The 25,015-nt window shown below is 46.8% G+C and overlaps 1 protein-coding gene across 1 annotated transcript in view; it reads right to left on the bottom strand.

Annotated features, from left to right (window-relative positions):
* The window catches only part of USP9X (ubiquitin specific peptidase 9 X-linked), a 1,542,050-nt gene that overhangs the window by 88,714 nt on the left and 1,428,321 nt on the right, over window positions 1-25,015 (bottom strand). The window contains exon 42 of the mRNA XM_078658291.1: window positions 9,640-9,796. Within this exon, the coding sequence (XP_078514417.1) occupies window positions 9,640-9,796 (157 nt within the window). The remainder of the gene's footprint in view (window positions 1-9,639; window positions 9,797-25,015) is intronic.

Genomic DNA, 25,015 nt, shown 5'->3' with positions numbered 1-25,015 from the left:
CTGCCCAGGGACCGGCGGGTATGGAGCAGGCCGCGACACCTGCGGCTCCAGCGGAGCCGCATTGGGGGGTTGCCCGAACCCCCGGCGGCATCGCGCGACCGTCGGGGAAGTCAGAAGAGCAATGACGTCTCTTCAACTTCTTGTGCTTACCTGAGGAGCCCGAAGACCATGGACGACTCCCGGAGCCATGGTGGCTCCGACCCCACGACCGGTCCCTCGCCCTCCTCGCGGACCGGGACCTCGAGCGGCACGGGCCGACTGCCGGAGCTCGAGTCACTTGCGGGACTGCTCCCGCCTAGCCTTAGACGTCAGGGCTCAACAGTCGGAGCAGGCCTTGTCGGAGCGGTCGAGGCCTAGGCAATGAAGACATCGGCGATGGGGGTCGGTAACCGACATCAGTCGGTCGCAGTCGGCACAGGGTTTGAACCCGGGCATCCATACCGGCACCGTCTGAGTCGTACAGATTCGAAGTAGATCAAAAATGATCGAAAAAGTTTAGGCAAAAATAGACTAAGGGTACCACTTTTTCCGGATCAGCGCTTGCTGGCGCGGTAAAAAGAAGAACTGACGTCAGCACGCGGAGGCGGCGTCTAAGTACTCCGACGACGTCATCATGGCGCCCACGACGGACGCAGAGCCGCAGACGACGCCTACCGACGCGCATGAGTACTGCTACGCAAAAAAATTCCGGATCCAGTCTGACGCCTGGGGATATTCAAAGGTAAGGAATCTATCACTAACGTGTCTCTTTCAGATAAAACCTTTACAACATCTCAGCATGCATTCATGTGTACCTTGCAAATGGCTCTAGGAGAGAGGTAACCACCAGAATTGTGTGGGGTCCTTTAAAAGCAGTGAACTAAGGGTCATTCTTTGAAGAGTAAGTTAGAACTTAGTGAATAAGAGAGGCCACTACCAAACCAATTAAGTAGGAAATACCGGGGGCAGAGGCAAAGCATAAGTTAATGCTGGCATAACAAGTGTTGGGAAAGCCTTGACATGGAGGGGACAGATTACAATACTTGGACTGGATAAAGCTTGCTATCAACAGATGTGTGTAGGTGCACAGTGTCATGCTGAAGAGAGTAAAGTTTGTAGGTCATTAGCGACAAAACCAACAACCCTACAGATATATTAAAGAGATTTGCAATGAAATTTCGATGCGCCTCACTGGAAAACAAGTGAAGCTGAATAGTTTCTACAGATTATTTACCAGGTTGTATACATTCCAGAACACATGTAGAAGTTCTAAAGAGCACCTGTCTTACGTACCCCCTTGCAAAAGGTCCCACAGATGGACAGAAAAGCACTAGAAATGCTTATATTCAGCTATGAAGTTTTATAGGCAAGACAGAACCTCAAACCTGCTAAGGCATCAAGCCCAGTTGGATTCTCAAGTGGGTTTCTAGAAGATATTTGACCCCTGTGGCTAAAAACTCTTACAAAGCTTATGAATAAGATTTCCTCTAGGGTTGCTCTTGCTTCAACCACGAATGAAGCCTATATAAGTCTCATACATAAACCATGTAAAGACGTCAGTTTCGGTCAGTCGTACAGATGAATATTTCTCTTCAATTTGAATAGCAAGTGTAAGGAAATACCTCTTTTTGTATTGTCCCCCCAAACGTTTTGGACAGGTGCTGTGGTTCTTCTGGCTCAATAATCCACTAAGGCCTCCTAACCAGACCTCCGTACCAGTGCCCTAACCCTTAAACATGTATGTTGGATTGGCATTATATCCAACTGGCATAAGCTAACTTACTCCTAAATCCCTGGTATATGGTACCAGTGGTACCCAGAGTCTGTAAGAGAGTCCCCCTCCAAGTTTGCAGGACTTGTTAGGCCACTCCGAGTGAGACAAGGTAAAACATGACTTCCAACCTGCCACTGCAGACTGGTAAGGCAGTTTAAAACTGCTAACTCGACTTTGCCATTTTAATCAGAGGCCAAGTCAAAACTCCTTTTTTTAAATGTAAATGTGTGTAAGTCACCCCTATAGCAGGCCTAATGAGTCATAAGGTGGCATATTGGGAAGTAGAAGATGTGTTTTCAATGTTCTGGCTCTAAAAACGTGCAATTGTCATTTTTACTGGGAGAGAGACTGGTAACCATTGGCAAGTACAAAATTACACGCTGACAACTCAGCTGGGCTTACTTCAGAATGGGACTACCAAAGTTGGTACTTCAAGGTATGAAACAACACATTACATTGAGCCCGTCTTGATGCCCATGTCAAAATAAATGTTACTTGATGCTACAGGCAAGTTCTAGAAAGTTGGCACTCTGCTGACCAGTTTTCCAGTGGCTATTTGTTGAGGCTGGCCATGAGACAGCCTTCTTCCCGCCTGGGAAGAGGCATCAACGGCTCCCAGGACAGGCAACAATATATGCTTGCCGCTGGAGGAGGTGTTACCTCCTCCTAGCAGGAAACCACACAGGGTGTTAGTTCAAAAGGCAAGCTTCAAATGGGAAGCCACCTTTGAAGGGCAAATGGTAGCCCCACTTGAGAAAGGGCTGCTCTTTTGTCTGGGTATACATGTTGGTGGCAGCAAGAGAGAGGGGGAAACACTGGCCAAACAGGGTTCTCCCCTGGAGGTGTAAACCTCTAGGGCCTGCTACTGAGCTCCACACCACAAGAGAGGGTGATGACATCTTGGAGTGGGCAGAATAGAGCACTCTGGGATAGCTACATGCCACACTTCACAGGAAGTTGCCATTAGGCAGGAGGGAACCTAGTAGCGCATTGGCTAGTGACTGCAACTTCCCCTAGGGGCACTTTCTGGACATGAAAGGGGCACCCCTAGCACCCAGAACTCAGATCTTGCTTGACTGGAGAAGAAGACCAAAGAAGGACTGCCCTGCTGACCCTGGAACAAGTAAAGAATAAGCTGTAGCAAAGTTGGAATCCCCATTCTGCTCCTTGGGCTAGCGAAGGAAAGGACTGTGCATTCTGTGTCTTGCTTGTGAAGATGTTGTCCCCTAAGCCGAGCTAGAAGCGGAGACTCCAAGAGTCAGCTGGCTGACTTCTTGCTCACAGCGCAGGGCCACAAAAGCTGAAGAAGCCTGCCTGGGTGAGTTGGTAGCACAGATCACTTAATCATCGCAGTGGAGCCCAGGAGACAGAGACCGAATGCACAAAAGTTCCACTTGAGTCTGCTGGACCTGGGAGAATTGTCAGAGTGCAGTCTGGTCACCCAGAAAGGGAGTTATGTCAGGTACTCTCTAAGGCGTGTCTGCACACGGATCCCTCAGCAAATTAGCTTGACCAAGGTACAGATCTCTAGGTTGGGACCTTTTTAGATGGTACAAGAGTACATTTCACAGAATGGGGAGAAGGGAGGGTCGGTGAGGAATATGTGATTAGATAGGGTATCCACCAGATACCAAAGCAGTACATCCAACGGTTGTGGGTCTTTGGGACGGTTCAGACCAGAAGAGCATACAGGTTCCAACAGGTAAAATGCCCATCCTGAAGGACTTGACTGTCAAGGGTATAGTGCTTTCTAAACTTGTGCCCGTGTGGCTGCCAGACAGATATTCAGGACAGGCACTCCGCGTGCTACCGCAGTAGTATCAGCCTTGGCTTGAGTGGAAAGAGCTCTTAATCCTTCAGGTGACTGCTTCTTAGATAGTGCACAGCAGATCTTTATGTAGGGGACTATCCACTTAGAGATGGTTCTTTTCTGAACTGCCATTCTTTGCTCCTGAGAAACAAACAAAGATAGTCCTCTGTACGACCAATGTATAAAGTGAGGACTCTCTTGAGATCCAAACAAGGGATGAGACAGGGTCAAGAAGGTGTGAAGGGCGATAGCCAGTCTGACAAGGAAAGAGGTTATAAACTTCGGCAGAAATGCAGCTCCAGTTCTCAGTCCCAGCTTGTCTGGGAAGAACGTCATAATGCAACTGAAACAAGAGGGTCAGCAGCTCATTCACGTGTCAAGCTAACGTGATGGTGGCCAGAGAACACGTCTCAGGGGCAGCGTTAAAAAAAAAAAAAAGTAAAGATACAGCTAACAAATATCCTGTAGCAGAGTCCAAAACAAGTCCCTGATGGGCCTACAATATGAAGGGTCCTGCACCAAGCCACAAACTTATCACATCGCCCACTGTACACCGATTTCGTAGACGGACCCTGGCTCCCAGAATCACATCAATCTCCACTCATAGAGGTGCAGTGTGGAGGCCCCGGTTCAGGACCCTGCTCTGTTGCTGCAACAGTAGACCCGCCACAAGAGTCAGCATTCCTGGGAACTCTATTGTAAAAAAAATGCTGAACTCGCACATTCTCGGCTGCTTCAAAAAGATCGAGCCAGGGTTCACCCACTGCAAGAAAACACTCTGCCCCACTTACGGGTGTAACCTTCAATCGTTATCTGCTTGGTGTTGGTGACTGAGTTTGTCCGCCCTGGTGTTTAGAAACCCTGCTAGGTTGTTCGCGACCAGAGATATGCTCTAGCAAGTCAGCCACTTTCCAGATGAGCAGAGTCTCTTGGCACAGGACCAAAGACCACTACCTGCCCTGCTTGTTGCAGTACACACATGGGGGCAGTGCTGTCTGTGAAAACTTTTACTAATCTCCCCTTGATGGATGGTACAAAGGCCTTAAACGACAAGTAGATTGACCACAGCTTTGACAAATTGATGCTGGGGTGGGCTTCCACAAAAGACAAGAGTCCTCTGATCTCCTCCTCTTCCAGGTGGCCTCCTTGGGACAGCAATAATTCATTTGTGACCACCGTCCACTCCGGGTGAGGTACGAAGAGGAGTTTGCCAATGGCCCAACTGACGTCTAGCAGCCACCGCTGCATGTCTATGGCGGTCTCCCCGAAATCTGTAAAGAATCAGATAGTTTTCCCTGAAGCTGTGCTCACTGGGACTTTAGATCCCACTGCAGAGCCTGCATGTGCCATCTGGAGTGGTCAACTAGCAGGATGCAGATAGCAGGAAGCCAAAAGTCTCAGCAGCCTCAATGCCATCCTCACTGAGATTCAGGAACAAGGCTGAAACATGGGAATCATAGCCTGAATGTCCTAGACCCGCTACTGATGAACGGAAGTATCGGCGAAGTAGTACAGAGTGTCTTTGGCATGTTGATAGTGATAATGTTGAGGACATGCATTCAAAATTATGTCTTATCAACCTTGGAGAAAATGTCTGATCCTGCCTCCTACAGGGTGTGTCTCAAAATGCACACACTAAAGCACTTTTGCAGTGGTAGTTGCTGGAGGGGCAGGCGACTGACCTTCACATTGTCCTTGATGTCTTGAACATTTCTCTTGGCGCTGCGGCCTCAAAATGGATCAGCAGACTGTTGTGCCGGAGGCAGAGGCTGCGCTTGGCGGGATTGAAAACGCCTAGAATAGCCAATAAAAGGAGTGCAACTACTGCAGAAATGGTCTGGAAGGGGTAGACAGCCTCAAGAAATGTGCTGTGGCAAGACTCTGCTTAAAGCATTCCAGGACAGAGTCTGCTTTCTCACCAAAAAGGTGAAAGCCATTAAATGGCATGTCCAAAGATGCCTTAATATTCCTAGAAAAGCCTGTAGACCTAACCCATGCGTGGCGCTGAAGCATGAAATTCGTGCCCATTGCTTGATCCAAGCAGTCAGTTGTATTGATGTCAGACTGCACAACACATTTTGCCAATCCTAGCTGTTTTTTATGGTTTGGGCTAAAGACGCCCGTAGGTCCCTGGAAGCGCCAGCAGGAGTTGACAAAACACATCCTATAAGGCATGACTGCAGCAGCCTAGAAGGCAGCTGGCATCAACGGAGGACAAAGCAAGACTAGCCAATGAAACATGCGCTTGTCTCAAGTTGGGAAAGGAGTTAACCTTGACTGTGCTGGTGAATGTCTGGACTGTCAAGCTCTCAGGCACAGGGTGCAGTGGCAGAAAGTCATGCTCTTACACATAAAAGGAGGTAGGAAACCGTATACTGGAGGTGGCTTGTGCTCATTGAGTAAAAACTGCCCTCACTCACAAATGTGTAACCTGTTTCATCATCGAGCTTGATAACTGACACCCCTGCGCAGACCAATGCCGAGGGTGGAGCAAAAGGGAAGGGGAGACAATACAAACAGAGTTTTGGAATCATCAAAGAAAGTGCAGTCAGTGAAGATTAAAACTAGCTCGAAATGTGCCCCTGATTTCAATTGTATTCCTGGGCACCCGGCCAGGGTTAAAAACGTGAAGGAAGGTGGTAATAGGAGAAAATTAGGAACCCTTCACCCCTCCTTACTGCAAAAGTGTCAGCTCACCTGGTGCCAGTCTATGGCGACAAGCCACCGGTCTGTTAACTAGTGGTCCAAAGCATGGCTGTGCCCAAGTGCATGAGAAAGTATCTGTTAAGGTCTCACTGAATGGCTGAAGAACATCCATCAAGACATTAGTTCTGACCTCTATTGTAGGGAGCTACATGTCAAGGAACTGTACAGCCTGTCTCATGGCTATAACAAAAGAGGTACTCTCTTTAGTGGGAGTGTCAGGGGGAGAGAAGTACAGTGCCAGGGAAGGTGTCGAGACCACTGGCATCCTGGGGTTAGGCATACCAATTGTCCTCATCATATTGCGGGGTGAATTGGTCACCTTCATCATAGTCATTGTTGGAATCTGATTCAAAGAGGAGCTCTGATGTGGGGTAAGGGTAAGGTATCCAGTCTGAAGGATTGGTTAATGACTGCGCCCCAGTGGGATTGGAGAATGGCTTCGACTCGACCTGGGAAAAGCATTAGGCCTGACTCTGCTGGTGGATGCCAGGACTGCCAAGCTCTTAGGCGTAAGGTGTTGTGTCAAAAGCCACTGTAGCTTGGTGCCGCACAGTGCCAACTATCAGTGTGCATTTGTATCGCTTTGGAGTTTCCAAATCCAGTCAGGTGCCGGTAGGAATATTCATTAAGTGAATAATATGCAATTAGAAGGATACATACGCAAGTTGTTCTTACACTGTGGTTCAGGCTGAGGTGGCTGGATATGCAGCTGTGAAAAATCTGGGCAATCCGGAGTGTCGAAAATGTAGCAGATGGTAGGAAAAGAGTAACTGTTTCAGCAAATATGAAGTTTGAGTCTTTGCTTTCTAGCTCAAAAGTATATCAGTGAGACTTGTTTGAGGAGATTGAAAATGCTTCGATAGAACGAGGGGGGTACTATTGAGACAGTGGAGGGAGCAGTCCAACAGACTTCGCAAAATGTCAATTTCATAATGTGCTATTTTCCCAAAAATGCCAATGCCAAAGTTTTATTGGGGAAGGTTCATTTAGGGGAGGTATTCTATGTTAATCCTATGCTATAACAAAAAATCTGACAGATTGAGGTTTATGCTTAAAGATTTCAACTTTAAAGTATAGATTTCCAGTGGTAAAATGTTAATTAATTCAGTCCACTTTTATCATATGGTGGTTAAGTTTACTTTAGAATCTCTGAGGTTAGTCAGTTTCTTGGAATGTCTGGAAAAGCCACTTAGCAGCATTTATGAGCTACAGGGTGGAGAAAAAGAAGTACCTTTGCCAGCCAAGTTGGCTGTCATGTATGCTATATTACATTGTCATAACTAGCCTTGGCACAATGCATGTTCTACATCCTTGAGTGGAGATTTTTCAGTTGCTATACTTCCTTCACAAATATGCTGACAACTGACCCAGCCGTGAACCACTTTTCTTCCATTTCAACTGCTCTGTGCCCCGTCTTGATGTCATGACATCAAGACGGGGCGAGTCAAACGGCGGCGCTTGTGTTATTAGATCTTAGCGCCGCCTTTGACACCGTCGCGCACGGGATTCTTCTGCAGCGCCTGGAGGAGGCTGGAATCGTCGGCCCTGCTCTCCAGTGGTTCCGCTCCTTCCTTGCTGACCGATCTTTTTGCGTTGCCGTCCCGCCCCATCAGTCCAAATTCTATCCTCTGGATCTTGGGGTTCCTCAGGGATCCTCGCTGAGCCCCACGTTATTTAATCTTTACGTGAGGCCGCTGGCTGAGGTCGTCAAGCGGTGGGGTATGACCATGGTATCATGCGCTGACGACACTCAGCTGGCGGTCACGCTCAGCGGGGATTCAGATCTGGATGCCCCAAGATTCAAGAATGGACTACGGGCGGTCGCCAGCTGGATGACGTCCAACTGTCTCCAGCTGAACGCAAAAAAGACGGAGATTATGATCTTCGGCAAGCAAGCGGAACTTTGGGGCGATACGTGGTGGCCTTCAGAGCTTGGTCCCACCCTGACTCCGGTTTCGGAGATAAAAAACCTCGGGGTGTGGTTAGATCCCACTCTCAGCTTTGTCTGCCACACTAAGCGTATCGCTGCCTGCTGCTTTGGCGTCCTGCGTAGCTTAAGACCTGTGCTGAAATTTTTTGATGCTTCGACCAGGCAGCTTATTGTGCAGGCGACGGTGATTTCTCGGCTTGACTATGCCAGCTCCCTTTTGGTAGGGATAAATCTGGCCGAAATCACCCGTCTTCAACGCGTGCAAAATGCGGCCACCAGAGCAGTTGTGGGGTTGCCCAGGTACTGCTCCACTGCTAACACCTTGCGCTCTCTTCATTGGTTGCCGATCAAGCAGAGGATCCAATTCAAAGTGCTCTGTTTGTCTCACAAGATTCTTAAGGGCTCTCCCCCTCAGATTCTTTCGAATCTCTTGTCTCTCTATGTCCCAGTCCGCTCCATACACTCATCCGACCTTGAATTTGCAGTAGTCCCCCGGTTTAAGCGCAGCCGTGCTGGCGGCCGCTCATTTCGAGTACGTGCTGCGGCTTTGTGGAATTCCCTTCCTTTAGAGCTACGTACCCTCGGTGATCTGTTCTCGTTTCGTAGGGCCGTTAAGACCTTCTTATTTCCCTAAATCTGTTTCTTCTTCAGTTTGTCCTTTTTTAGCTGTGTTATGTTGGTACCTTGTCGGGCGCCAGGACGCTCCTTTGCTGGAGCAGCTGTGCGCGTAATAAATGCTCATAACATAACATAACATGATCAACTGAAAACACACAACTAAAGGTTTAAATGGTATTGCCACACTTGCCCATCAGTTGTAGGTCGGGTATGGCCAACAAAAAAAAAGTTCTGCTTTTTCTGGGGGCTGAGAATACCATTCAACACAAAAGGAAGACCATCCTTAAACACTGGGGCCTTTGGACAATGTTATTTTTTGGGGGAAGCACAAGGATTTCTGATTTGGTCAGGTCTCAGTTCTCTTACTTGGGTTCCGTGTAGAGTGCCCATCCCCTCCCGATCCAAAGACGCTTAACAAAGCGAACCATACTCCACTTAGACCTTTGTTTTCACAGATCTTGTGTATCAGTTAATTATGAATAGCTATGCAAGGTTACCAAATCATATATCCACCCAATCGGATCTTAAAATCACTCAGCAAGGTATTATGGCTCTATTTTGACAGAACAGGGTAACTGAGAAAAGCCTTCTATAATGCCAAAAATTGTTACATCCGGAATGCATAACAAGCAATCACATAGTTCCTTCAGTCGAAAATCATTTGTTGTTTCTTGATTAAGGGCTGCATGTACTTCTTTGCTATGCAAACTTAAATGAAGGTACTTTGCTTAGAGAGTAGTCACAGGAACAAACCGAAAATAAACAATTTCGAGATAATACCATAAGTAACTTAACAGTGGTTAAAAACAAAAAATAAATCACCTGCAAAATTTGGTAGGCTACTGGACAGTTGCTAAACAATGCTACCATGCATTTTATACACTGGTATGCTCTTTTCTGATAGTGGTTTTTAGAACGCTGAATTGTATCAAATAATCCATCTCTGTCATCTGGAATTCCTTTAAGTGCATTGTGAATCCTGAAGGAAAAAAAAATCAGATTAGCTTTGCAATACTTTAAAAAAAACGTATTTTCCTTTTACCCACATTAACAATGTACCATCCCATAATATTCACAGGAAATGTAGGATGAATGAATAGGACATACATAACAACATTTCAAATTGGCAGTGAGTGTGGAAAAAGAAAGAAATTTACAATTCGTATTGGCTAGAAGACGTGTCGCATAGTAAAAAGAAAAATGAAGGAGGCATTATGAACAGATTGTAAAATATATATGAAACAATTATTCTGAAGCAGATATTTAATGAAAAACAACTGACTCCAGCCAATCACAATAGCACAAATGATACCAGGGACACATATAGCAACAGTCGTTCTCAGACAAGGCAATATCTTCCATATCCATACTAATATTATAAAGAGAGAGCCTAAACCTTTGAGGCGGGTAATCTCAGTAACCACAGCACCAATCACAACACCAAATACAGCGTTGGAAAGGGCAGTTGCAGCAGAAGGACATAGGCTATGCAGACGGCCACCATATTTATATATATATATATTTTTTTTGGGCAGAGTTTTATATAGCGCACACTTGACCCAAACTGAATCAGGTATCAGAGCGCTTTACATAGCACCAGTTACGTTACATGAGGACACACATTCATTTTTGTTAGGCACGGGGAGATTAAGTGATTTTCCCAGAATCACAGGATGTTTGGCGTTGTTACCAAGACTCAAACCCAGATCCCCAGGTCCGAGGTCGAGCGCCTTAGCCGTTAGGCCAACTCCTCTATACATTTAAAAGGTAAAAGAACCGTGCCAGCAAAGTAGTCCCTTGTGGGCGTGTCTGTGCTGTGGGCGTGGGCTGGGGCGTGACTAACGCTGGGGGCGTGTGGTACGGCCATCACATCGTGGGCTGTGGGCGTGTGCTGGGGGCATGACAAACGCTGGGGGCGTGTGTCCGCCCTTCATGCCATGTGAGTCATACATACAAGCGCCAATTACGTTGCTGAGCAGCATCAAGGGGCACGATGGGAGCGTGACACGCTGGGGGCGTGTGTCCGGCCTTCATGCCATGTGAACGCAATTGCACCGCATCAAGGGGCACGCTGGAGGCGTGAGCAACGCTGGGGGCGTGTGCGTGTGCTACGTTCCGCCCTTCATGCCATGTGGGTCGTACATTAATCAGAAGATCGTCTGCTGTGGCCGTGTGCTGGGGGCGTGACAAACGCGTTCACCTGGAGGCCTGGTAAGTAACGTTACTGCAGCCTCTCCTGCACGCTGTTACTGAACTCTCTCATTCAACGAACTTACACGCGCCTGCTACCATCAACCAGGGCTCTAGCCGGGCTCAGGCGGCGGATCAGTACACTAATTACACACGCCTGATAACATCAACCAGGGCTGCAGCTGGGCCTCAAGCGGGGGAACATGCACCTGCTAACATCAAACAGGCCTGCATCTGGGCCTCAAGCGGGGGAACACGCAAATGAGCGTGTCTGCGGGGACAATTACTGCAGCCTCTCCTACTCGCTGTCACTCAACTCTCTCATTAAACGGATTTACCCGCGGCTATTAACTCTCTCATTCAACGACATTACACGCGCCTGCTATCAACCAGGTCTGTAGCCGGGCTCAGATGGCGGATCACTACACCAATTACACGCGCCTGCTAACATCAACCAGAGCTGCAGCTGGGCCTTCTCAGTCCCTAGTCTAATGAAACAAAAAATGTTGTCTACCTCGAGATTTTAAAATAAATTGCCCTTGCCAAATACACACATTACACACATTCTATTTCATACCCGGACAACGTCGGGACGGGCTGCTGGTCTCCAATACACTACAGAAGGAGGTTAATAAAGTCATATAACATCTTCCTGAGTCCCCTGCCGTACAGTATCAGAAGCCACACTGAGCAAATATGTCCGATATGGGGCCCAATGTCTCATAGGGGATTAAGAGGTGGCATAAGGGCATGATAATCATCAGAATGTGTTGCAGTATGCCACATAGGAGAGCCACTCTGCTACTGTTGGTAAAGGTCCATTCATTCAGCGCATTGCATCTTCGCGCCACGCTAACAATAGACTAAGCGCCCCTAATTTTCAATAGGACTTCGGAACATCACAGTCATAATTGAGCAGTGCCAGCAAAGGAGAACAACCCATACCTCACCTGTGGTATCTCCCAGGACTTTAAATACTGCTCCCAAAAATGGTGCACACCCGCACAATACCATGCCATGTGAGCAGAATCGGCATCTTTCACGCCACAGAGGATATCGAGCATCTTCTCCCAGGCCATATTGGTACGACTGAATCAGCGTATAATATACACGAGTAAGAAATTGAAAATGTATTTCATTGATGGGGACCATTCAGGGAAACAGTGCGGATCACAGAGCCGCAATGATCCCACTGCCTCTTAGTAATTTCCACAGCCAGGTTGGTCTGCCTTTCAGTACAAGCCTTAGATGTCTTGGGACACCTAACCTCCTGCACAAGCACATACAGCACCGATATTGCAAGTCTAGGTGTCTGTGTTTGCAGCAAATAAGTAACAGTAGAACGTTTGGGAGGCTCAGACATTTCACTATCCAATAATCTTCGCAATGCATGGCGAATATGATAATGAAATTGCATTAACAAGGTAGGTAATTCGGCCTGTGCTTTGAGTTGTTCCCAGCCGCGAAGCACCTTTCCATCAAAGAAATCAACCATACACTGTATCCCCAAGCCGCGCAGGGTATCTTCTACGGCATACTCATTCCCAATGGAACCCACTCACATCATTCCAATGGCAATCTTAGGGAATAAAGCAAAGTCAGTTGTTGCTGATCTACTGATTTAAGAAAAAAATATCTTGTGGTGCCCACTAGGTCTATCACATGGAAATGGCGAACTGGTATACTAAACAAAAAAAGGAGGTAGAGACAAAGGAGATACTCAATCGCGTTCTAGACACACGTGGTAACTTAGCCTAGGCATGTAACCAAAAATACGAAAACAGTCTGTGTGGCTCTGTAGTATGCTTCAAAATCAGGATTATTAAGCCCCCGTGCCGAATAAGGGAGAGTAAGTGTAGTCCACTGCACTCAGGGCCGCTTGCCAGACCACGCCAAATGTAACATCAAGGAGCACAAGGTCCTGAACAGTGCACCCGTTAATAAAATTGGGATATTCGCAAATAAAAATCGTGGAAGTACAAAAATTGTAATGCTATCTATACCTACAATAAGTGAAAGCGGAAGGTGTATCCAATGGTCTTCTGTCTCAGGGAGGCGATTAATAAATTTTCCATAATTCTCCCATAATACTACTTCTGGATCAGTGTGAATCATTATACCCAGGTAACGTATCCGATCAGTGGTCCATTTAAGAGGAAACTCAGCTCTTACAGGTGTCATACTATCAGTAAGATAAAACATAAGAGATTTGTCCCAATTTATATGTAACCCTGAATGACCACCAAAGCGTACTACCTCCCTAAAAACTGGAAAAAGATTCCTGTCAGGGTCGCAAACGTACAATGGCGTGTCATCGGCATACGCAGAAATTATTAAATTGCATTTAAAAAACCTAATGCCTCAGTGGGCATGATATTCCGCAATGCACAAGCTAGGGGTTCTGCCACCAAAGCATACAGCAATGGTGACAGCGGACAACCCTGCAGCGTGCCTCTAGTAATAGTTATTGGGGCAGATACAAAGTCATAAACCTTCACACGGGCTGTTGGGTCTTATAAAGGAATCGAATCAGTTTAAAAAAAAAAAGTTACCTAGTCCAATGTGATGCAAAACAGACAACAAATTCCCACTCAACAGAACCAAATGATTTTTCAGGACCTAAAAAAATAGTTACAGCACGTGCACCAGGATAAATCTGGGAAATAGTACCAAAGAGGGTGCGAAGATTGTATGTAAAAGAGCACTTGGGTATAAAGCTGAACTGTTCAAGACTCACAATACCAGGGAATAGAGGTGCCAGCCAACTGGCTAGCACCTTTGCAAATCATTTGTATTCGTATTTAAGAGCGACAACAGATGGTAAGAAGAACAATGTTCAGTTGACTTACCAGGTTAACAACGTAATCAATAACACCTCGAGCATAGTCTGGGGATAATGACACTGCGCACCCTCTCCTCAAAGCGATTAACCAAGTCAGGAATACGTTTACCCTGATATGCCTTCTAATAGGCAAATGTTAGGCCATCAGAGCACAGTGCCTCGCCAATGGGCATAACCTTCAAAGGAGTCACTGTGTCCTGCTCATCGAACTCTAAGCACGATGTGTATAAATCAGTGTAATGGTTTCGAAATCTCTACTATCTGTACGGCACTGTGCACAGAGTCCCCCCTCTCGTCCAGCATGGTTAGCACTTCAGAGTCTTCACGGTTAGGTCTAGCAGTAGCATATTTGCCTAAGTGGGTTATCTCAATTTGTAGTGCTCATTATATTCATCCAATTTAGCTCTGATTTGTGCCAACAGATCCTGTGCCGCTGGTTTCTTATGAGCAGGTTCTAGGTCTGCCAAGTCATTTTCAATCCTATGCAGGCGATCTCAAATACAAAGGAGCACCCTTGCATGTTTCGATTTAGTAACACCACGAATATAAACTTTAAAGCCTCCCAGATAGTGACACATTCTGCAACAGACCCTAAATTGGTTCTAAAAAATGCATCAATCACTTCTGCCAATTCTTCTTGAAAAACAGCATCAAGCAAAGAATATTTTGGAAAGTGCCAGGAAAAGGTACGCAAGAGTGATCCCTCCAGGCCTATAACCAATAGCACTGGAGATTGATCAGAGTATGTATGAGATCAATTATCACATTGGTGTATCTCAAACAGACTGCGGGAAACCAGCCAATAATCAATGCGTGTGTGTGTGTGTGCCATGAACATTGGAATAATGAGTATAGTCCCTGTCCCATAGGGTGTAGTGTGGGCTAGGCCTGCTTTGCGCACATTGCTATGTTAGCATGGCTTATTAGAAGTTTAAACACCATTTCACCTTTTGCTGCTTTTGCACACCACACTGCATATAGCTGTTTTCTGCAAGTTAGGCTGCGCAAATGTCTTCATGTGAGAAAGGATTGTTTTCGACATCCCTAGACTTACATCATGACCCCAGTCTGCACAGCGAGTGCTCAAGTCTCCAAGGTTATCATAACAAGGTAGCTATTCGAACTGATCGGCTAACGTCCTTAGACACAACAAATGGCAGTAGCGAGCCAACTGAAATTCTGTCGCCTTTATTATTGCATTGTTGCCATGATTTCAGACACTTGGAAGATTTTCCGTTTCCAGTGATGCAGAGAGCTTTGGCTGATCCTGAAGTGATTCACTTATGCTGAGCTGAGAGGTAATGGGGTCCCCCAAAACAAGCCTAAGAGACCTTCTTTAGTTTATAAAACATAGTTCCTAGATAGGGAGGGTGTTATAACTAGGCACTATACGACCTGCTTTCACCATCATTGTAATATGATGCCTCCCTTTGTGTTTTATGGAATTGTAACAATGCTGACCATATTATTTCTAATCATATGTCTGCTTATGTTGGCAAAGATACTGCACCTGAGAGCACGTCGTTAAAATAAATATTTTAACCTTTCCGTGTCTCTTATTTACTCCTGTTGTGGACTGGTATGAGAGTATAACGAAAGAGTGTTCTCACTTCCCACCATTCCTGAGTTTATCCTAAGTCGCATGTTCTAGGTTGTCTAAACATTGGTTCCTTTGCTATAGGAGGAAGAGCTAATGTGACACTGATGCTAGCTGGTTGGGGTTTTCTAGGTACTGAGGTGAGTTTCTGGTACACCACAATTCACTGATGTCCTATGTCTCTGTGTACAGTTCTGTGTAGAAGCAGGATCCTTGCAACAAGGGAACGATAGCGCCATACATTCACCAAGGAGCACTCCCTGGATATCGTGGAGATAGCACAAGCTCCCGCTGAGGGCAGTTGTAGAGGGCCTTGGGAACGGTCCAGATCAAGATTTTGAACACAATTGAAGTCACCACCCTGTATCTGCGGTAAACCACAGTATGCAGTGAGTTCAGCATGTAATAAGTAATAGAATTGGGGATCGCCATAATTGGGTCTGTATAGACCCACCGGAAATAAGTCTTAATGTTCTTTACAACAACACACCACCACATAGCGTCCTCCTCAGTCCGTAAGCACTTCTTGTACCTTAATCCCTGCACCCCTTTGCGCCATCTTAAAACCCCACGCGCAACGTTCACCACGCATACATCGTAGTGTGAGGAGTCTGGTGCTAGGGGTCTAATGTGTCTCCTGAAGTATGGCTACATCAATTTGATACCACCTAACACATCTTTTGACAGGCATTCAAACTTCTAACGTCCCAAGTTAGGAAATTCAACTTAATCATCTATCTGAACAGGGTATCCTTGTATACCAAATAACCAGACACCATCAGGCCAACCTATAGGCAACCAAAAAAGATAACTCACTATACCAAATAGTGTCCACTTTTTCCTACGTAAATATTTAAGTGCCGCAAACCCCACCCCCATGTCCCCCAACTTTCGACACGGCATTACAATTCCCAAACTTAACCCTCCTAGAACCCACTATAACCCAAAGAGAACGGAGTAGTATACAAATGGGGGCAAATGTCACAGGAGAGCAGTTGAAGTAATTTTTTTTCTATCTCATACAGTACGAATAAAAATGGACATAATGAGGTGAGCTAAATAGCAGGACATCGCAGTAATCTTCACGCAGTACAGAAGATGTTAGATACAAACATAATACACAGTATCTGGAGGCATAAATAAGATCATTAGGGCTTCTCCCAGAGCCCTCTATCTAACAAATACACATTTGCACATTGCAATGGGAACATAACATGATAGCATCGCAATTGATATAGATGCGCATTAGTGAGCATGAGTAATTCTACAACATGTCCTAAATTCAACTTAATAATAGTTCAAGACAAAAAGCAATATAAGCAACATCCAATCCTGTTCATCAAGTTCATGAGAAGAGGCCTGATCGTCATCTGCACGCCCGACTTGTTGGGATTCGGTGTAGAGGATTCAGATCGCTTAAGGAAGTGCTGTAGTTTCTTGGGATCATTGAAAACCTTAGTCTTGCCATTCTCTGTCACCCTCAAACGCGCAAGATACAGCATTGTTTAGTCAAGTTTGAATTCCGGCAGCTTGCGCTTGACCAGGAGTAATCTTCTCAGTGCCTCCTGCACATGTGTAGTAAAGTCCAAACATATGGAGAGTTCAGTACCCTTATAGTGGAGAGTCCATAATTCTCTAGTGTGGCGCAACACTTCATCGCGATCTCTATAGTTTAATAGCTGTGCTACAATGGGGAGGGTCAGGCTCCAGGTACAGGGAGCTGCGCTAAAGAGCGGTGTGCCCGCTCCACCACAAACATATCTGAGAACGTCTCGCGGCCGATCAGCTCAACTAGCAGACATTCCACAAAGGACTCCAAATTACCAACATTAGTGGATTCCGCCAATCCCCCATTGAGCAAATTGTTCCGTCTGGAGAGGGCCTCCAAGTCCTCCGCTCTGGCCTGCAACACCATCAGCGTCTTATCCATCTGTTTTTAGGTAGCGGTAGCAGTAGTAGTAGTAGTCTCTTCTTCCACAGATACTTGTCTCTTCATCATATCTAAATACTCTGCGTGTTTATCTATATAATCAGACATTCTGTCCATTCTATTGGAGAGAGGGTCCATTTTCCTGCCAATTTTATTGAGACTGAGCTGCAATGTTGCCAAAATTTGATGTATATTGCTATCCAGTTCAAGACCAGTAGCCTCAGGTACTATCCTGGATGCTATTAAGCTATCGTCAAGCAACCTGGGCATTTAACATTGCTTGAGGTGCAATTTAGATTGATTCTTGTCAGTCTTCCCCATAATTGCTATCTTTATTAAGGTTCGGAGCTCCATAGCGTGGTTACAATGTCACTAACGATGCAAATTGTGAGTCAGCAATGCAATGAAACCTCTCCTTTCTGTGGGAGGCCTAACTTTTCAGGCTTAAGTCAGGACCACGCACAGTGTTATGTTAGTAATGTATGCAGGAAATCACCGGAAAGGCGAGTTACTGAGTGTCAATAGTAAGATGATGAAATAAATACTGAATCTGCCCCTTCAGCTATAAAGGTGTCCAACTGCCACGAAGTAGGTAAGTAATGGCGTTTATCACCTCCTACACACAGCGTGAACCAGCCCGCAATTTCAGCACGGCCATTGAAGCACTCTTAAGGCAGGCAAGTTCCGGAGGGTAGTCACACCCACCCTGCCTCAAATCCAATACAATCACAGGAGGCCAGCAGTGTCTACAGACCAAGATAACAGTCCTGCCTCTGCCCCCCGGGCTGCTGACTCCGACTTGCCCAAGCACACCAGGCAATCCCGGGAGCAACAGGCAGACGCAGCCACTCCGTGTGGCCCTGCAGCAGGAAAGCACAAGACCCTAGATTAAGCATCGGGCAACTGCACACCCCCAATTGTCAACGGGGGAGGCACACGTGCAGTCTGGCCACAAAGCAACACTGCAGGTTACCGGCACAGGCAGGTCCGAAATAGCAACAGGCCACGTTCACTCCCGATGTAGGCCCAGCGATGCCGCCTCAATCAGCGATGGCCTCCAGACCACCGTTTATCAGGAATCACCGCTACATGACACAGCCTCACTCACTAAGTAAAGTGTGATGCCCGGCATGCTCCAAATATTACAATGATACACCATTTTCTTACCTTCAGTAACTTCTTATTTGGGAGAGACTATCAGGTTGCAGATTACTTACCTCAGAATTATTTCCAGGCGTCATACTGGATCTGTAAATTTTTCGTGAGCTGTACCCCTGCGAGTCGGTAGGGGGCATTGTTCGGCTCCGCGTGGCATGGTTGGTGTCCTACGCACCGGACGTGACATTCACAATACCTATATAGGCACCATCTAGGTGCTCCAACATCAATTACTTTTTGCAACTTTCCACGCCAGAAGCACAGAACCACAATATCCACTGGTGTAGAAAACTAGGGTCCTGAAAGGGAAAAGCCCTGCCCCCAAAAACATGTTTGCGGAGTGGATGGGTGGGTTGGTAAGGAATCGGCGGCTACACAGTCTTTACCAGATAAGGTGTTACCGAAGGTAAGTAACTTGTTCATCTGATAGAGACTTCTAGCCGCAAATTTCTAACCTTAGAAAAGATACTCAAAAAATACCTCCCCGGAGGTGGGTCCGACCTATTTCACATAAGGAAGTCCTGCAGGATAGAAGAAGCAAAGTGCTCAACCCTATGGACCGGACTATTCAGGCAGTAGTGCTTGATGAACGTACTCTGGAAAGCCCACATTTCTACCTGGCAGATGTCGAGAACCGGAACACAGCAAACTAATGCAGTGGTTGCAGCTTTAACTCTGATGGCCATGCAAACCCTCAAGGGGTTGCTTCTTAGCCAATGCGCAACAGATTTTAATACAGAGCACAATCTATCATAAGATGATCCTCTTCTGTACAGCTCGCCCTTTCTTTGCACCGACATACCCCATGAAGAGTTGGTCGTCCACCTATACTCTCGTGTGCGATCAAGGTAGAACAAAAATGCGCTTTTAGGGTCCAGATGGTAAAGTAGCTCCTCCTCCTTGGAGGGATGAGGCAGAGCATAGAAAGTAGGCTGAGTGATGGTTTAGCCAATGTGAAATGAAGTGACCACTTTCGGAAGAAAGGAAACCCTCGTACGAAGCACCAGTTTTACCAGGTAGATGTTTAGGTAAGGAGGCTTGGATGACTAGACTTGAAACCCACTGACTGTCCAGGCAGATGTTGTAGCCACCAGGAAGGCAGACTTGATGGTAAGGAGCATGAGAGGACAGTTATGTAAGGGCTCAAACGGAGTACACATCAGGAACGTCAGGAACAGATTAAAATCCCACTGAGGCATAATGAAGGGAGGAGGAGGAAACATATGTTGCGAACCTTTCAAAAACCTAAGTACAAAAGAGAATTGGAACAGGGAAGGTTGAGCAGGCAACCACAGAAAAACAGATATTGCAGAAATATATCACACAACAGTGTTCAGAGCCCTGCTGGGAAAGGACAAACAGGAGGACCTGTGAGAAGGTCATCTTGTTTCTCTGCATACCATGCCACAACGTTTGCCTAACAGCAGGCGTAAACTGTCTTAGTGGAGGGACGCTTGGCTGTCTAGATAACGTTACAGACTTCGGGAGGAAGGTCGAAGGCTGTCAACTGTCCCTGCTCAATCGCCACGCATGAATGCAGAGCGTTCACAGGTGTGGCTGGAAACCCTCCCCTGCTGCTGACAGAAGATCCTCCCAGAGGGGCAGCCTGATTGGAGGATCAATAGTCAGTCATGCTCAACATCTCGGGATACCAGACTCTCAGTGCCCAATCCGGAGCAACAAGAATGACTTGCGCCCGGTCGTTCCGATCTTCCTGAAGCAATAGCCGCCTTGGAAATTCCAGTGCGCAGAACTACGGACAATGCACGTTACAGAAGGTGGCGAACAGATCTAACCAAGGCATTCCCCACTGCTGGAAGAGACCTTGCACCACCTGCGGATGGAGACACCATTCACAATCGGCCAGGCATCTTCGGATGAGTTTGTCCGATCTGACATTCAGAGAATCTTATTGGAAGCTGGGGCATGAACTGTACGAAGTGGGACAGGCATTCTGGGAGATGTAGCTTTGACCGATTGATAGAGGGAATGAGTACCAGCGCGTAACATTCTGAGTCCGTCGTTTAGTGTAGCTTCTCAAGCATATAGAGCACCTGCGGGGAATGGGGAGGGGCGACTACCCATTGAGTAAGCTTACAAGAGATATCAGAGTTCGTGATGCGACACTGTATGATTTGTAATGCGTGATTTGAAATCCATTTTGATTTGGGTAACCAGCAAGATACCGTGCGAGGTTGGGTCCTCTATCATGGAGACAGATTAATATATGTCACAGTAAGTTCACCGATGACGATTATGGTCAAAGGGAGGGTGACGCAGTTTGATGGGTAGATGCCAGGAGGATGTTAATGTGGTTGGGAGGTTTGAATTTGGAAGTACGCGCAGGCTAGAGGATTTGGGTTATTAACAAGCTTGAGTTTGTGGAGAATTAACTACACAGAAATGCAGTTGGTTATTAAGATGTGTTGTCGTTCATGCAGTATCGAGAAGTTTAACACATTTGTAATTAAGTAGATGAATTAAGGCTGCTAAATGAGTTGGAAGAGCAATCAGGATGTTGATGGTGGTGCTTATGAATTGTTTAATTTTTATATTTTGGACACCCCTGAAGAAAGGAAGATACCGAAATGCATTGGGTGATTTTAAATAACAGTTGTGAAATGTGGAAACTTTCAGGTTTACTGCGCTTTTGTGAAAATCTCCGCATGTCATTGAGATGAATAAAATGAATTGGAGAAACTTGAAAAAGAGGAACTAATGAAAAAGAAATAGAGTAATTGCTGGTCAAAAAAGAAGATACAAATTGATACATTTGATTTATTGGATTAATTCAGTCAAGGATGCAGCTGTGCAGTTTGATCGGAACCTAACTAGGTTCCTTCGTGTATGTTTATACTGTAGCGCAGTTGGGCGGAGAAAGCTTGCACGCCCTTATAGTTCTGAAGAAGTCAAGCATCACTAAAACAAGGAGTACATCGGAGTGCATTTCACCACCCAATTGTGTACATTCAGAGAATCTGGCAGGTGTTGAACCACTAGATATATATCCTGTTGTTCCAGCCATCTCCAGAGGCACAGGGCCTTTTGACAAATGCTCCACAACCCCTCACCGCCCAGTTTGTTGCAGTACTACATGGCAGTGGTGTTGTCCGGGAACACCTACACTATCTTTCCCTGGATGGAGAGTAGAAAGTCTTTCAATGCCAATTGGATCGCTTGGAGCTCCAACAGGTTGATGTGGAGTCCGTATTCTGCAGGAGACTAGAGACCAGAGACCTCTGATCTCCATCTCCCTCAGATGGCTACTCCATCCCAGGAGTGACACATCTGTCACTACAGTGAGGAATGGTTGGGGAAGGCAGAAGGGTCTGCTGCTGACCCAATCCCAGTACATTAACCACCATTGTAGATCGCGGTTCACTCCGAGATCTGGACCATGTCGGAGAGATTCCCCTGATGCTGGGCCCAATGGAACTTTAGGTCCCACTGCATAATCTGAAAACTTCTCTTATAGAAAAATAGGATATTTCTGGCATATATAACCCCCACTTTTTGCTAGTGTCAGTGTGCTTTGACTGTAGTTCACTGGGATCATGCTAACCATGAACCCAGTAACAGTGCTCTCTCCTATAAATTCTCTGGTACGTACTATATACACACCCCACAATTGGCATACTGGGGTACCACTGCAACTCTCTAGTATATGGTATTGAGATACCCATGGCATTAGTGCACCAGGGGTCTACCATGGGCTGCAGCATGTATTATGCCGCCCATTGGAGCCCATAAAAACTGGGTTTGCAGAGCCGCCATCGCAGTCTGTGTGAAATGGTGCATGCACCTTTAACTTTAGATAGGTTTCCCTTATAGGTTAAAAGTGCGGTGACTGGGATATGTCACCCCAAGGTAGGTCCTTCAGTCCAAGGGCAGGGTGCATGTTTCTAAGTGTGTGGGTACCCCTGCATGAGCAGAGGTACCCCTACAAACCCCAGACTCCATTCTCAAGCTGCCCAACTATAAAATGGCTGCTCCGAACCTGGTCATACTTAGTACCAAGCATGTTAGAATCATTAAACTAATTCGATTCCAATGTTAGTTGCAGGATACATGGACAGGGGGCTCCTTACAGGATCCCCCAATGCCTACCTGTGTAGCCTTACAGGGTCTGCCTGCCAGCCCAGGCTACTCCCGACCCTAGGCAGTGTTCTGACCCCCCCACACTGATGAACTTAACTCTGACAGGAGAAGCTGCACAAAGAATTTTCTGCAAAGGAAAGGTGTGACCACCTCTCCTTTAGAATAAGGTAGGGTGGAGGTGCTTCTTAGAGCCACCAGACTGCAATGAAGGGCACGTTTGGTGCCCTCACTGATTAAACCAGTTTTGCCCAGTTCAGGAGCCCTTGGCTCCCTCTCTGGCGTCCAATTGCACTAAGGACAGGGGAGTATTCACCCCGCACAGCTCCTCCCTAGGGAGGTGCCCAGAACTCCTAAAGATGGCCACTTGAATCTGCTATGTGTAATATTGGCCTCTGGGAGCATCTGACTAGCTAGGCCAGCTGAGTAGCACCCCCCAATAGGTGGGTTACCACAGAAGAGGTCCTTCCCCGTTTTCGGCTTACTTAAGGGCTCCCATGAGGGTGGGTCTTTAGATTCATCCCACAGCAACTTCGAGATCTGACTGCATGTTGTCTGAAGACTGTTTTAATATTCTCCTGCTGGTGGACACTTGAACTCTGCTGTTCTTCAAGCCAGGACCTAAGACAAGACTGCTCCCAGTGGGAAGATTCCTGCTATATCTTCGTCTCTGTGCTTCTCAAAGTTCTGCAACTCAGTGACTGTGCATTTTCCAAGTCACCAATGACTCTGCCGGCATCCAAGCAAGAAGAAATCTCCCTTGGAGTGAAGGAGTCACTTCTCTACATCTGCAGGCACCTCTACGTCGACTGGTTTGCTGATCCTGCCTGTTGTACCATGGACATCACCTGGCTCTGCAACACAGGTCGTGGTTTGTTGATTCTCCAGAGGCCTGACCAGTCTTCCTTGTATCTTGAGCGACTGTAATCCTTCTCCAGCCAATGTGAAATGCCTCCCTGTGCACCGTGTCCGTTTGCCGTTGCCAAGGCTTGTAGACTCTCTTCACGAAAGATCTTGAAGCTCCAAGAAGCCCCAGCCTCCAGTGTTACACAGCTCCCAGAATGACGTCCTGCCTGCATCCTCTGCATCATGGACCTTTATTTCCTGTGGGTTGTTGAGGCTTCCCTGCGAATCCCTGTACCTGCTGCCCGAGGGGGCTCCATCGGTTCCTGCTGGCTCTCCTGCGTGTTGAGGGATAGTTCTGACTTCCGCTTGCTGGAATAGTGCCACAGACCTTACCGGTCTGCAACACAGCATCTTCTCCCACAAACCACCGTTTGCCAAGGCTTGTAGGTGGCCCTGACTGCCACTGACTTTCCTGCACCCGTCGACCAGCATGATCTCCCCAGCTGCTGCTTCAACCGCCCCGTGCTTCAGCATGAACCTCCGACAAGGACTGGTGTTGTGCTCCTGAGCCTCCTGTTCACGTCTGGGTGGTTTGGACTCTGGCCCCCCCCCCCCCGCTTTCAGGTTCGTCTCATCTGGATTCCAAGTCCTGGTTCCACTGGCCTGGTCCATGAGACACTGTAGTTGCTGATCTTCTACGATCTGCCACTGCTGTCAACAAGAAGTTCCAACACCACTTCACCCCTGTGCACCTGGGCTCCCTGGTGTATCTGGGTTTCCTGGGTATCCACGGGTGGGGTGAGTCTCCAACCTCCCTTGATGCAAGTGGTTCCGTTGGGGTCCTATGGAAAGGGTCCTAGAAAAATAAAAAATCCAACCGCGACTTACCCTGTATTATTCTATGGACTTCTGACTCGGTGTAACCATTCTGAACTCTGGCGCCTTGGGGTCCCTGGCTATTCACCTTGGGTGATTCTGTGCTTCCCCTGGGGTCATCTATCCTTGGGTATTAGTACTATTTTGCAACCCATATTACATTTCATTAATCAAGTATATCGTTTGCACCCCCCCAGGGGCCCATGTATTTTTCTTATGCTACTTACCTATTTCTGAAGTATTTCCTGAGTGCATTTGATATCTACAGGTAGGAGATATGCCAAATCAATGTCTAGTGTGTGCTAATAAATACAAAGTATTTTTATACTCCCCTGACGTGGTTCTTTCTTATGTGTAAGCTTGCTGGCTGAGTGACTGTAGTGGTAAATGCACCCGCTTTACACCCTCCTGAATAAGCCTTTGCTGCTCTCCACAGCTACCCCTTGAGAGCTTTGGTTTTCAGGGACCTAAACACTATCACTAAAGTTTGTCTAGACTCAGTGCCCAATGCCTAACCATAGGTGGACACTATATACGGAGCCAGCCTCCTACATCTGTATCATTGCCTGATATCCTGGACTCGCCATTTGGGAGGATAGGCCTGAAATTGCACTGGGTCCAAAACAGCTCTGATGAAAGGGAGGGCCTGCAAGGGAGTCAGGTG

This window comes from Lissotriton helveticus, chromosome 8, assembly GCF_964261635.1.
Source record: "Lissotriton helveticus chromosome 8, aLisHel1.1, whole genome shotgun sequence".
Taxonomy (NCBI): domain Eukaryota; kingdom Metazoa; phylum Chordata; class Amphibia; order Caudata; family Salamandridae; genus Lissotriton; species Lissotriton helveticus.
This window is presented reverse-complemented; position numbering and strand designations above follow the sequence as displayed.